We start from the raw sequence: 15,616 nt of genomic DNA, 5'->3' as shown, positions 1-15,616 counted from the left end.
ATCTACACATCATATTGCTTAAAAGAAGAGTAGATCTGGGGGGGCAGTGGTGAAATGAAGCGCCTTTCGAGGGCTCTCTACATTTAAATTTGTGCAAATTAAAATGGGAATTTAAAAGTACAACTGATCTGTGTCAGGAACACATGGCTGGAAATGAAAGGACCCATATTACTGAGGTATTTACAAATACTGGCTAAAGAGCACTATGTGGGCAAATGCAGAAAGGCTTCTTCTTCTTTTCTTCTTCATAATTTAATTTAATTTAATTTACTTCTTGACTGCCAGCATGGCGTCTACCTCCTCCTCGGGCTGTAAGGTGTGCCACTGTGCAATGGGCCGCCGAGGGTTGGCCAACATGTCTGACCAATGCCGCAGCTCCGCTCCGGTGCTGTTGTAGCCCACAAAGACTTTCCCGATGGCATCGTTCTTGCCAATCTTGTCATAGTCCAAAACAGTCACAACAATTTGCACTTTCTACAACGAGATAGAGAAAGATCAGTGAACATGATAGCAAGGGGAAGGTGGGCAGGGATAAGGTAGACAATGACAATGGAGACTCCATGGATGTGAAGGGGGTGTGTGACAGCCAGAGCAGGTTCCCCCAGTGAGAAGCAAAGTCAAACTTTTGTCTTTGCTTCTTGTGACCCTTCCAAATAAAATTAAGTTCACAATCTCCCTGCTAATTTGAATTTGACCCTTTTCATCAAAGAGCTTCATATGGGAACCGAGGTTGATTTTTTTTTTTTTGTTTCTTTTAACAGATTAACAACCTATGGATTATTTTTTTGTTGTTACTGAAGAATCAGACCGCTACAAGTCTGAGGGCTAGAAGTGAGATCTCAAGGTAAGCTAAGTCAAAAGTAGTGCAATTTAACACATTATTATTGTTTAAGTAAATAAGTCAAAATGAGGTAGAATTCAGAAACGGCTCTACCCCACGTTAATGTTTGCAATGTCGTACTCTATTCTGTTAATTGCTTTTCTGCTTCTAAACAACTCTTACCCATCCATCCAGCATGCTAATCAGTTATTTTCAGATAAATTCAGAAGATAGCCCTTACAGTTGCTATATACATATACGCATGTGGACTCATCTGTGTGTGTGTATGTGTGCGTGCACACATCTAAGTATGCATATACCGTGTGTATTATATAAATTCATAGAGGAGTCAAGAAAACCAGCTGCATACTCAGGGGAGCTGGAAAGAAGTATAAAACCCACTGTCTCGGGGCTCTGACACACTGGTGCTGCCTGCGACTGAGCTGGTGTTGGCGTGCCACTTCTGCTGTAGGAATGGTGACCTCTGGCAAACAGGGTTAAATTATTCCCACAAAATGTGCGTGAGCCCATCTGTCACAGCTCATAGACAAGTTTCCATTCGCTTAGACTGCGGCACACTGGGAGGTGATGTTCAAGCCAGGCATTTGCGTATGCATTTGCGTGCACATGCCCGCGTTCCTCTCCATCAGGTCATTAATATTTGTCGACAGAGCACAAACAGCTATTCCTTCAGTGGAGTGGTGCTCTTCCCCAACAGCACCTCAAACATTAACAGCCTTGGGCTGATTTTACTAAACTGTAAATGCTTCTCCTTAGGGAGCTTTATTTTTAAAGATGCGCATACAGTTCTTTTCCCCGATTCCTTTTTATCCCATGGTAAATATACACAGCCCCTTATTCCGGTGCGAGTTTCCAGAATTGGAGGAAGAAATGCCCTGAAACACATTTCTTCCAGAAAAATCTTTTGTTCTCAAGCAGCAGGGTTTTAAGTTTAAGGCTTTAAATATACACACAATCTGGATTTGTTACTAGAATGATTAATTTCAGTGCTTGTAATAGGATTATCTTTTAAAAGTAACTGACGCTTTTAAGCATATCTGCAAGACCAGACTCATGAGATCTATTTTATAGACCCCATTCCCTTACAAGATTGTACAATTCACTGAGCCAGAGAAAGAGATGATTCCAACAGGCACTAAAGTATTTATATAGTTGCTGATGACAAAAGTGTACATCAAACTCAAGACTCTCTCCCCAGAGCTCTCATGATAAAAGGCAATATCCTGAAGCAAGTAGTTCTAGATGCCAAAATGATGTTTCGGTGTTGCTGTTTGCAATATACTCACTTTTAATGTTGATGGTACTTCCCCAAATGAACATTTATGTTTTAGATGCACGGTACAATCACAGATATAAAAAAGTAAGCATGAGACTATTATTTTACGGTACCAAAAAAAAGTTGCCTGCTATACCTAGAAGCTTGGGGCCTAGTTACTATTGGATTTTCTCTTCGTGTTAATCATAAGACAACAATGAGCACTGTAAACAAAAGACCCTTTTCCTTGCTCTATAAAGATGTAAGAACAGCTAGCTCAGATGATTAACTCTGAGATGATTTTCACCTCATGGTCTCTGGCTTAAACCTACAGAGAAACGTGAGTATCTCTTTGCCTTTGTACCATATACTAAAGGAACAGCTGCACTGCAAAACCCAACAGTTGCTAGTAGAAAGCACCACCTCTCTTAATAAACACTCGGATTAGCAAGTTTCCTCATTGTCATTAGGCATTCTTTGGACTGAAAGGGCCTGGAGACATTGCTACCTAAGGCAGCAATCCGGCTTGAAAACAGCAAAACACATGCTTGATCTGCCTGTAGCAACAGGATTTGACTTCCTAGTGGTGTTCTCCCATTACCTTTCACGACATCACTTTCTTCCCCTAAGAGCTAGAATCCATATTCACTATTAAATTGTGGAAGATGTTAATGTTTGGCCCATTTTAAATTACACAGGTGTGCTGCTATTGAGCTGCTTACCCTCCATGATCTCCCTTGTCTTCACGCTCTAACCATCATGAAACTTGTATAACCGTTATTTTTTGACTGTGAAAGTTTGCTTAATGACTTTTACATGAATTACCCCAAAGTCACAGCGATTCTTACCATAGTAAGTCTAAATAACATCTAAAATGTGTTTTGCTAATGATGAAATCACTTCAGTAGCCATAATGAAATCACCTCTAAATATAGTCTTTCATAACTAACTGCAAACTACGTTGGCATATGACCAAATCCATAATTACAGATTTTAAATTGAGGCTATATACTGGAGTAAATAGCTATAAAGTCATTCTAATAAACTTATCAAAAAAAGCACAAAATATTAAACTGCTAAACCACAATACTTTTGAAACGGCCTATTATCCACCTTATAAAACCAACTAAGGATTAGAAGGCAAAATGGCCAGAATGCACCTAACCATGCCAAAGCTCAGATGTCGTAACTTGGAGGTGCCCATTCCAGTTCCCCAGTCCTGTCCCTATTTGGAAATCAAGACATTTGTTGCCTAAATTGCCAGAGAGGCTCAATTTGACTGATCTTTTTTTGCCCCTGGGTCTTTGATGCTTGTTATGAGGTTTTTTTTTACAAGCGCACAGACCAGCTTTCATTAATATCAATGGGAATTAGGTCCCAATGGATATCCCACTTTTTGATTCCTAGAGTCCTCAGACACATGTACATGCTGCAGGGCATGAAGAAACTCCTAAACGGGGTAGTCATGCATTCAAGTCACTATTCCCAGTGCCGCACCTTGTCTAGTTTTATTATCTCTGTCGGTACCAAGTCAATAAAGACGAAGCACACAGCTTTAGTTGAAATTGTAGGCTTTGGCTCCTGGGCTTCTCTCCAGTACAGTTGCTATCAAAATCCAAGACACAGAATCTCAAACCCCACAGCACGCTCTCATCTAATCAAGAGGTGTCTGTGTGTCCCTATTGCCTGGGCGTTTTCCCTGGCAAAGTCTTCTGGCTCCAAATTTGGCCCAAGCTATATAAACCCTAAAAGCAGCAAGGTACCTGACTCCTACCTAAACCTCTCTTACAAGCCACAAAAGGATGTACGCCCAGACTGTTTTAAATATGGTCAAACTGGGAGGCCCCTAAAAGTACACTTTCCACACTCAGCTCCACCCAGAAAAGCTATCGTTTTGCTTAACATCTCCACAGTCCCCAGGTTGGCTGGGAAGCTAACATGCAGTTCTTTTCTCTTCTGAGGATATTTAAACCAATACATCTTGCCCTGCTGATGAATGCTCTAACAAGTGAGCAAAAGAACAAAATGGTTTAACACCAATGGTAAAGGCTTAACAGAAATGGAGGAGGTCTGTACCAACCCATCTTTATGTGGTTTATGTTACCTAGATGAGACCAGAGACCAAAGCCTCTCCCTTTCCAAGCAAACCACTCAACTAATAGGTGATCTTATGCTCTGTGGCCAATCATATACCTATTATTTATGCAGAAACGATGTTGCACTCCCCACACAAGCCATAGGCATAGGTGACAAGAGTACTTGCTTAAGACATTGAAGATACAGGTTCAAATTCACTTAGGGAGGGGAGTGAATTGGATGTGGGTTTCCCACATGCTTCCTGAGATGGTTAAAAAGACCTTCTCTCGTGAGAAAAGGTTAGTTGACATCAGAAGACGTTAAATTTCACTCTCATGAGTCAAAGACAATTTGCCTCCCAGTAGCCCAGAGGTAGGTAACTGAGTCCCTGAAAAAAATGACATGATGCCTCATCCTGGTATTTTCCAGTGCTAATGCAGGTGACTTCCAGCTCACTGTGCTGACTTCTGGGGCCCCTAATTTTAGGCACTGAACTCTCCAGGAGTAGCACCTGGACAACTGCTGGAGCTCCCCTGAGGTGCCAAGAAAACAGGCACTGCACTACTGACCCCTGGGATTCTCAAATGTCTTTTTCCAAGGAGCATAGGAATCACCAAAAAAGTTTTCATGGTGTGGTGAATAACTGAAAAAAACCTGACTGAATTACGTGTTTTACTTAAGAGGGAAGCTGCAGTACTTTCAACAAACAGGACCAATAAATGCACAGGGAACACAAATGTGACTGATGATGCCAATTTATTATTTCAAATAATTTGGGGAAAATTGCTGTATGTGCCTTTTCTTTTATCCCAATACTTTTTTTGCTGGCACATTCCTTCGCTATCTCCCTGTGGATTTTTTTTTTTTTTTCAGAATCCATTTGTGTTAACAGAAAATGTCAGTTATCCATTTCTCACTGATGAATCAAAGCTTCATAAGTACTGTGCATTTTATCATTTCCCTCTTGAAGCAGTCACACTCATCTAATGTAGCACAAGGCTGGCACCTAGGTGCTAATGAAGGCATGCACACGTGATAATTAACAAGATTCCTGTTAAATATTTATAAGGGCTGAGAAATGGAATGCAGAGGGAAGACAAAACACTGTTTGACATTACCTGAATTTGCTCGAATGGTACTTCAAAGCTGAAAGACTCGTTGTAGTAGGGATTCAGAGTGTTCTTTTTAATTGTAGTCTTTTTCTTCTTCAGCCTCTTACCATTCTGCATCAGATGGATCTTCACATAGGGATCTAAGTAATCAAGAGAAGAAGTAGAGCTAAGAAGGGTTGTTCAGTGTGTTGCCTACAGATTTTAATCCCACAAATTTAAGACTCAATTAAAAAAAAGAAAAACCTTTAGCAACAAACAGCTTGTGTTTAAACAAAGTCCTAATTTCCACTATAGAAAAACTCCGGTATGATTGCAAAGTGTTCCTGATGGAAAAAGGTACAAAACATTTATTGCATTATCTCCTTAACACTGTGAGGGACGGGATGATTGCAAAGTGTTCCTGATGGAAAAAGGTACAAAACATTTATTGCATTATCTCCTTAACACTGTGAGGGACGGGTAAATTCCTGCCTAACTTTGTTCCGTAGCTCATTAACCATCCTGGAAATGATGACTTTAACATTTATTTACTGCCGACACTTCTTGGCAACGGGGCTGTGGGTGGTTTTCCCAAGAGCTGTGAGCACTGCCGAATGCACGCATGGCAGGCACAGGGCTAGGGTGGCTGGCTGCTCTGTGACTGCCTGGCAGCTCTTCCCATTGCTCCGTGGGCGGGAGCTGCACTGCAGTTTTCCCGTCCTCTGACCGCCCCGGTGGGCTGTGACTCCGTGGGTCTGGCGCACGGACAGATTGCACGGCAGGAAGGGGCTTTGCCGTTTAAATACCAGTCCTCTACCTTAGTGTTACATGCAGCTAGAGTGGGGTGCAGGCCATAATATCGGTATAAATTATGAATTGTTTTTGCTACTCTCTGTTGAATTCCCATTGTTATTTTGTATGACTGCTGGTGGCTAAGGAACAGAACTGATTTGGCACCTAATCAGGTATTCCTCATGCAAGCAAAACTCTCAGGGATGTTACTGCCATGAGGTGCCACCTCAGTGGTTATACTTTCAACGGAAATTTTACCTGCTTAAAAGAATAGTGCTATCAGTCTTTAATCTGTTACAAGAGCCAGGTTCCCATTTAGAGAATGAACTAGCAGTTCTTCCTTCACGGTGGTGTTAATTAGCAGTACCTTCACCGAGGTCAGTTATTTTTCTGTTTAGGTCTACCATGAAGCACCATTTGAAGCATCTCAAGCTCATCCTTTTCAACAACCTGTATGGTATTGTCACCAGAATTTGGGTAGGTACCTCCCTTGGCTTAGGCAGCTGAAATGGGATGCAGGTCGAGGCAAGCCTTGCCTCTAGTGAGCCTGTAGGAACTATACAAAGCACCAGCCAGCCACAAATGATCTGTGGCATAAATTAGAGCCTGAAGGCGAACTATCAAAGGAAAGGGCTCCTCCTTTCCCTCCTGAGAAAAGGATGGGGCTTCAGAAGAAGAATGACAAATTAAATATTATCACTATGAGCAAACCATGCTTTATGACTCTGCAATGAAATTCATGCTTGGAGTGTCTGAGAAGAGTAATTGCATTCTGCTAAAGTCAAAATATGCTTTACTGTGGAAGACCTGTGAGTTCGGGACAGTTAAGTTACTGGAGTGACTTTATCAGCCTACAGTACCTCTGAAGGGCACATAATTTTGGTAGTGGACTCTTCAAGCCAGCAGACAAGGGTATAATAAGATCTGATGGCTGTGAGAAGGAACTAGACAAATTCTAACTTAAAAATAGGCATGTACCTTAGTAGTAAGACTACAGAAACAGCTGGAGTAGCTCCTTAGTGTTTGTGGTGAACTCTCTGTTACAGAGGGTTAAGATTCCTTCTCTCTCAAAAGACTCAAGTTCAAATAGAAATTAAATCTGGGTAGGTTTATGCTTGAGGCTATACAGGGGATTGCAAGGGTTCCTTTTAGCTGCACAATATATGAATTAAGGAGTATCATGTGAAGAGCAGAAATGCTAGCAAAAAGCCAAGAAATTTCTTTTTGAATACTGAGTTCAACATCACTGCATACAGGGTTTTGAAGGTGGAAAACAGGTAAATCTGGACTCCAAAATAGGTGATACTTGAGAAAAGCTCATCTACCTTATTACTTTTGCTGAGGCTCCATACTGAATGCACAATTGTTTTGACATACAAAATGACAGTTTAGATATAGCTAATATATAGTAAGGAAGTTCAGTAGTCAAGGAGCCAGTGGTAGAGTGTTAAGATATGGAAATGAGATAAGATGCTGTTAAAATATAATTTGAGTAACTAGAGTGAGCTGGGGGGCTAAACAGTGCAGTAATACATTATTATTAAGGGGATTAGAGCTGAAGAATTCTATTAAAATGAATGTAGTTCATATAAGTCAGTCCTTTACTGACCTGTGCTTGTGCACAGACAATAACAGATTTGATCATTATTCATATGCCCATAAGGAACTGTATAGTAATGATTTATATAGCAATGCAGATACATTCCTATCTTGATAGACATTCCATATTTTGGAGAAAAATATTTTTAACCTAGAATTCAAGTGTATGTGAATGCTCAGGGTCTACGTGTACATTCACTTTAAGTGATTTGCTTCTATTGACTTTCTAGATTTTCTATCTTCATGCTGGTATTAGAGCAAAATGTGACCCCAGATAACTCCTGGCCATGGGTCAAGGCCCAGAAGCTAGGTTTCTGTGCTTTCTTTTTCATGTCCTGATCAGCTTCTTATGTTTGTCTGCCTGGGAATTTGAGTTAGGCTCAGTCAAATGCCAGGGTTTTAGTCGGAAAGATCCCAGTGGTACCAGATTACCGTAGTAGTGCAGAACTGTCAGTGGTAGAGGTCCCAAATGGAGCACAGAAGAGGACATATCATATGATACAATATCCTAATTTTTTTCATCCAAGGGTAAAACGGTCATGCCAAACCAAATACAAATTGAATATCACCTAACTGAAATCAAGTTCCTTCTTTTCTAGTGTCAGAGGAAAGTATTGAATAAGTTTACTCATCACAAAACTACTGCAAATCAGAACGGGGTGTCCAGCTCAAGTAAGTGGATGGGCCATTAGAAATTTTAAGTGAGTTTCTCCTTATTGGATTGTACATCCACTTTCTGTTTCTTGAAGTATTCTGGTCCTACCTAGTTCTCTCCTCTCTTCATTCTTCTGTGTCTCACATATGACCCTCTCCACCACTGCAGTATCTTCAGTTACACTCTCCCATATCCCATGACATTATCCCTAACTCCCTCAACTTGCCAGAAATCGATTTGCTTGTGATCTACACAGAAAACCTGTTACCTAAGCACAGACTTTCTTGCGACTTCATGAATAAATCTCTGAAAAAGACAGATCCTGTTTCACCAAATAACAGAAACTGAACTGCTTGGAGTCAGTTATTAGAAGAAGGGAGGATAATCAAAAGAAAGCAGAATCTCTGGGAAGTGCCAGTCTCCCGTGATTTTTCCGAGATAAGGTTTAGTGCTAATGGAAACATCTCTTCTCTCTACTTGCAACATAACCTCAGTGCTGGCACCATTGCTCATGCTGAGTAATACTTTAATATGTAAATACTCTCACTGCGTAAGTGAGACTAGTAAGGATGACAGAACTGATATTCCAGCCCAGCAATGATAAATTGTCTGTTAAGTGCGTAGCCTGGGTATAAAAGGCAGAATACTTTTGACCAAGTAGAAGTGTCTACATCTGACGCCAATGAAAATAAATAAGCACTTCTCTTTATGTACTCTGGATAGTTATCTCATTCCAGAGTAAATATCTGTCTTTGGTCAAATAAATTGTGCCCCAAAATATTTCTTTCTCTCCACCGATACAAGACAGCCTATTTGCTTTCATGTAAACAGTTACACTGAAGAAATTTCAAGTAGAAGAGGTGAACATCACTCTTTTTCCCCTCCAGTTTTACTCCTTTCAAGTAAACAGGGATCTAGATCCACATTACATCCACAGGTATCTGTGGATGGACCTTGCCCATCTATCTGGAGGAAGGGATGTTGCATCCAGAGCCCTGTGGATGTCTCTCTGCCAAAGGGGACAGAATGGCTGTGTCCCCCTTTGCTTAACCATTCACGTTAAGCAATGTATGGGGTTAAATAAAATTCTCCTATTTAATCCCTCATTAACGGTCTAGCCATGAATGCTAAAAAGATGTGAAATTCATAACTATATTGTGCATTGTAGATTTTACAACACCTCAAGGGAGGCTGGCTGAACAGCTTTAAAAGCACTGGGGGACTAGCTGACACTTTTTGTTTTCCTGTTGCAGTAAGATGCCAATACATTATTTAAAGAATAACTGAAATGCTATGTAATAACAGACAAAGACTTCTGGAGTCCTTTGGAATGTGAGGCATATATATATGATAAGAAGCTTCTTAAAATAATGACTAGTTCATCATCATCATGTTGTAGAAAAGATGCACTTCATTATTAGAGGTTTTAAAAAAGCAAATTTACAGCTGAAAGAAAATACAACTCAAAAGAAAAAAATCGTGGCTAATGACAATAGCTGAGGAAAAAGTGGAACTTGAGAATGACTGCTTGTCAGCGGATTTTAAGATGAAAAATTTGTTATAGGGATCAGTAGTTAATGAAAAATCATTTCCCACCTAGGTAGGAGAGAATTCAGCACACAAGTTTGCAACTGTATGGATCTTCAGCAGAAAAGTGTCAAGACACAGTACTCAGCTTGGAATGGTTTTACTACAATGGTTTATTCTGAACGCAAACATACGGATGGTGCTGATCTTTGATAAGTATTTGTAAGGCTTCTGTAATCTAATCAAAGTATGAAAAGCAAGTGCTTAGAAAGTTGCCAAATTTGAAAAATGCTGCAGGGATAACACCGGACTTGATTGGGTGTGCAATTACAGTCCCGACCCTGCGTATGGGGCGAGCCTAACGGTTTAAAGAAAAAAATCCCACACAGCTCTGTGCGGTGGGATCAGAGAAAACCCTCTACAAGCCTCGAGTAAGCCTAACATGATTAATAGGAAAAAGATTGAGCCAGAACAAACTAGTCATAGATACAGCTGAATAAAGTTTCATATTACAAAACACTGTAATAAGATGTTCTGAACTCAAATGTAGAAACCAAGACGAAATACGGTGCCAGAATTCCCTCCAGCTGTATTTTTGTCTTTAAAATGTTCGGGATAACTGGGTGCTAATTAGCACATTTTTTTCACCATCAGAAGAAAATGTATGCCAAACCCGTGCCAAAGCACACATCACTGACATTTAGAGCAAAGGTGTCAGCAGACAGTAGAGTTTCCATTCCAGGAAGCAGAACGAATTCCTGAAGAGCTTGGCAATTGATCCAGTAACTGAAGAAAATCAGGTTTGGAAATGCAGCCTTATAAATGGCTCTGAAAACACGGCTAGGACAGAGGTGACTTGCAGGGTGGATCGTTAGTTCCATGCTAAAGAGCCATAATCACTCTCATCCTGCAACAGCGCAGCGGGGTGGAAAGCCGAGGAAAGGCCAAGCCAGAGCCTTAGACCAGAGCTGGATTCAATATTGCACCCTTAACCTGTTCCTGTTCAGTGCAAACACCCTTCAGACAAAGCTTTTTTGGCTTTCAAGAGTGGCAGTGGGAAGAACAGCAATTTTATACACCGCACAACTTTATTTTCTATAGAGACTGCGCTAGGGCTGAAGGCTGACGGCGTCAGCAATACCTCCTGTGCTATGGAAAGCAGCAGGGCTCTGAGAGCAGAGCAAAACAGGATGAACTTTCCTGGGAGTTCCCAGAGATTTGCTGATTTTTCCCAGGGATCATGAGACATGCTCCCTCCGTGGGCATATAAACGCTTCTGTCCCGGGAGAGGAATGATTCACATGATGCCTGTGGCGTCCGGGCCATGGATAATTTGCCCTGACTTTTTTCCTTCTGTTTATTCATGTATGGATGAGAGGGGATAATTAAAGTCTCTGAAATAATGAGTTTAGAGTGATATTGTGCCTGGATTGTCTAAACTAGTATTTTTCAGATGAATGGAAAGCTTCGAATGGTAAGGAAAGCCAGAGGGGGAAAATGTGTTATCTGGGGAAGAAACAATATAAGGTACAATTACTAAGAAGGAGTACAAGTGCTGTGGTACATTCTAGATTGCATAAAAGTAATAGTTTATATTCATTGACACAAGCTGTTGGGCCTTCTACCTTCCTCCACAAATGAGCAAATTAAAGTTGGAATGTTATTTTTAAGGAGCAGCTGATGTCTCAAGGGAAATATTGGAAAACATTCTCATTAGAAACAATTCTCTTGGCATAAAATATGGGGTCTGTGGGTTTTTTCTTGTCACATTTCCTTGAAAACAGGATTGTTGATTTTTTTTTTCCCCCTAAGTTTATTTGCTACATAATGTCCAGTCCTCAGCTAATGTTCATATTTAGCTACTTGGGACCTCGTCATAGTTTCCATAACCCCACTGGGCTGTAGATTACTTGATGTTATGGGCCAAATCTTTAGCTGTAGCCTGTACTTGATCAACCACAAGGGAGGTGGGTAGCAAAAGTATTTGCTGTAGATTCCTGCATAGCATCTATGCCAGTCCCGACCCCAGCAAAACATTTTTTAAGATCACTTTAATAAGTGGGCTGAGGATTGAGCGGTGTGCCTGGGAGATTCTCCCAACACCACCCAGTAGTGTACTGGCCATGAATGGAGTTGAGAAATTGGAAGCAGCCCAGGTAGGCTGCCAGAGTGGCCCTGATAGCTGCAAACAGTTTGGTTAAAAAGACTCATATTACACTTGCTAACGTCTACCTGAGCTCCACGGGTGGACTGCTCCAGATGCAGCGCATGCACACACACAGAGTACACTGCCCATCAAGCCCTCTCATATGTCATAGTGTACCAAGTTGGATGACTTCAGATTACATATTTCCATCAGCATCTTTAAAAGAAGACGCTGTAAGACTGGGTAATTTATAAATGAAAGTATTTGTAATTTCATGTTCAGTAACTTTAGACAGATTCTCACAGGAATAATGGAGTCCAATAATCCATTTATAGTGGGGAAAAAGGGGTTGGTATTTATAAGAACTAACGACAGCCAGCCTACAACAAAAAAAGTTAAACAGAGAGTGTAGCAAAGCAGTCTCAAAATAACAACTCTTCAGTGTTGTGCAGGTAGATGAACATCAAGTTCCTATTGAAATGCTGAATTGGGAGAACCAGGGAGCCTTGGGAAGAAGGAGGTGCTGTAGAACAGACAGCGAGCCAACAATTCCCTCACCCGAGAATCCCAAACTGAGGTTGCCGAACACGTAGAGCTGACAGTGGAAACAGAAGTGTTCACAGTGGCCTAGGGGCTATTCAGCCAGCACTTGAATCTGCAATTCCACCCACAGTGCTTCCAACTAGAACATAACAAAAAGTGTTACAGCGCCAGATGGGGAAAGTAGCAGAAAACTAAAAAAAAAAAAAAAAAAAAAGAGGCCGCCAAAACTCTTATTTAAAACCAGCGCAAATTAGTGCTTATGAGCGTATGATTAAGATTACTGCCAGAGCAAGGGCAGCCGATCTGTCTCTCTTGCATCCAAGCAGTTCATTTCAGCATAGTTACACACAGGCAAAACAAATAATTTTATAAAGCGCAGCAAATGTGGGTTGAACCAACAGGAAAATGCACCTTGAGTTTTGGCTGAGGGTAAACACAGAATACTCTTGTGGAAAAGCAAAGCAACTCAACCAAGCACTTTGTAAATGTGATTACATGGAAACTACGAGCATCAAAGCAGTAAATCTTGCTCCCCTGTATTTGCACCAAAAGGGGAGGAACTGACTGCTCATGAAGCTTGAATGTAGTTAGGAGGAGGAAAGACAGCACGGCATTTTAAAACTTTAACATACTGGAGAAGGGCACCTGCAATCTTAGGTGACAAAGAAATTAAAAAGCATATTGTAATATGTCATGTTGGTATACAAATAGAAAGAATAAAATAGCAACTAAGATGAGGGAGGCGTCAACATCAAATGGTGGAAAGGTACTAACTGGGGCTGCTGATAGATGCAGGCTCTCCAGTACAGGAATTCAGACAGAAACCAAAGCAAACTAGCAATACTTCAGGCAGCAAATTCTGGCAGACTGCTGAGTTTGAATTTATGTAATGCCTTTTGATGATACAGAGAAAAAATTAATTAAATTTATATTTATTATATTGGTGGCACTGAAAATACCAGAACATAATATAGAGAGGCTTAGAGAGATTCAAAATACTGTCCTCAAGTGAACTGGGGAGGAAGGGAGGGGGGAATACATTGACTGAGGAATAATGACAGGCAGAAGAGTGGAGAGAGAAGCAGAAGCACGTAATATTGAAAAGCCTAAACAACCCAAGGTTAAAGAGCAGACCATGTGGGTTTTAGCAGAAAACAACAGGAGCTGGGTACATAATGATGCATCGCACTGGACTGTTACTGAGTACCTTGAAGTCCTCCAGATCTGAGCGGGCTATCTAACAAGGCCATGCGGAGAGGGGTATCAGCATTTGGGGAGAGGGGCAGAACTGCCCTACCTCACCCTGAGGCACGTGCTGCAGAGTAGAGGCCACAATTCAAAAATGAGGCTGAAAAAGCGAGCACATGAGGAGCATCAGGTGGCAAAGGCTGGGGTCTGGAAGGGCCAGACACCTGGGTGGAGAGCTGCCTCAAGGCACCTGGAAAGCGTGATGGAGGGGAATTCCACTTCACCTTTTTGAGTCTCCACTGTCTTGCCGCAGCTCTGCCAGCTTAGGGTGTTTTGGGTTTATCTATTTTGTTTTACAAAATAAAGCAATTAAACACTGGCTTTTTTCCCTCCACCCCTCTTTTGCTGATAGCCAAGAGGTTAAACTGCTAATTGCTGGTTTAGGAAATGTTCTTCAGACCTCTCTGTTGGCTGAAGGGATCTGAAGCTATATTTCCCACCTCTCAAGAGAGTGAGACAAGGTTATAAGATATGAGAAACAGGTTCTCAGTCTGCTCTGCTGAGAAGAACGCTGTATTTTTTGTGTTCCTTTCAATTACTCAGTAGAGCGAAGGCTAGTGCCAGGTCTCCGTTCTTTGATTGCCCTCGCCCACCTTGCCTGTGTGATCATCATCTTTGGGCCTCTCCTCCTGTGGATATCTACTGCATGTAGCTATTTGCCTACATCCTGGATGATGGTGAAAGGGCACCTACTTTAGGAATCCCAGTAGGTGATGCTGCTGGGTGGTGGTATGACTACCAAGATTTCAGGGGACTTGACTGAAAGAAACCCACGGGGATTTACGAATTTTGGTTAGCCAAGAATTTCTATTTGCATGGTGATGTTTCTCTGCGCTTCCAGGCTTAAATAGCTTGAATGACTGTCCCAAGGAAAATTACTGTGCCACACAGAGACAAGGGCAAGGACAGACACCCAAAAATAACTGGAAGAAAGCAAAAAGAAGGGATTTCTTTCATGTAGTGAAAGGCTGTGCTTATAGAAAGTACTGACTGAAATGAAGTAATGCCAGTCAGAAAGAAGTATAGATGATACCTATTCAAAAAGAATATTTTGCCATGGCCAAGCACTGAGACACCTGTACTTAGGACAAGCGTTACGGTGACTGCGGTGCGGTAGGGAGCAACCTTCCATGTCAATTTTCTTTCTCTGAAAACTGTTTGCACATATTTTTCCCTTCATAAACTGCTGACTAATAACAAACATCTTCCTCTTTTGGTTACTCCCCTCCCTGCCAAAAACCCACCCATCACAAAAATTCGAAAACCCAAACCTGGCAGCTGTGAGGCAAAACAAGTCCGAATCTCAAACTGCACTGAGGACAGATAGGAGTTCCAGTATTACTGGGTAATAAAGAAAACCACATCAGAGTGAGTGGCAGTATTCATTCAAAGGAATTACTCAACCCTGAAACACAGAGAAATCTATTAAAAACAAAAACTGGCTTAACTAGTGTATTAGCAATTTACTGTAGCAAGAACATACATTTTGTGCTACAGATTCTTCACGTCAACATCACCACAGTAAGGTTTTATAAGCTTGATGGCACATCAGCATGGTACTACTGTGTTGTGATTATCTTTACATGGAAAAAAGCTAATATACCCTGCTTAAGAGTAATCTGCATCCTCTCCCACAGAGGGTTAGAAGCAACACACTCAAAAGAAGACAAAGGCAGTGATAAAGGCTGCCTCACATCAAAAACTATCCATCAAAAACTATCACATTGTTTACACACGAGAGTTTTTTTCAAATGCAGCAAACCCAGTTATGACTGTCTATTCCATACCCTCACAGTCCAAAATAATGTTAAGTGAGTTGGGAGGAGAAGCAGAGGATAGCAAA

At 41.2% G+C, this 15,616-nt stretch overlaps 1 protein-coding gene across 2 annotated transcripts in view; it reads right to left on the bottom strand.

Moving 5' to 3' along the window:
* Positions 1–267: 267 nt before the first annotated feature.
* Positions 268–15,616, bottom strand: part of SYT1 (synaptotagmin 1) — a 130,601-nt gene continuing 115,252 nt past the window's right edge. For both annotated transcript variants that reach the window (XM_075717915.1, XM_075717921.1), the window contains exons 7-8: positions 5,291–5,424; positions 268–474 (exon numbers count right to left, since the gene is read on the bottom strand). In XM_075717915.1, coding sequence (XP_075574030.1) covers positions 268–474; positions 5,291–5,424 — 341 coding nt within the window. The remainder of the gene's footprint in view (positions 475–5,290; positions 5,425–15,616) is intronic.

The sequence above is a fragment of the Pelecanus crispus genome, chromosome 1, assembly GCF_030463565.1.
Source record: "Pelecanus crispus isolate bPelCri1 chromosome 1, bPelCri1.pri, whole genome shotgun sequence".
NCBI classification, from domain to species: domain Eukaryota; kingdom Metazoa; phylum Chordata; class Aves; order Pelecaniformes; family Pelecanidae; genus Pelecanus; species Pelecanus crispus.
This window is presented reverse-complemented; position numbering and strand designations above follow the sequence as displayed.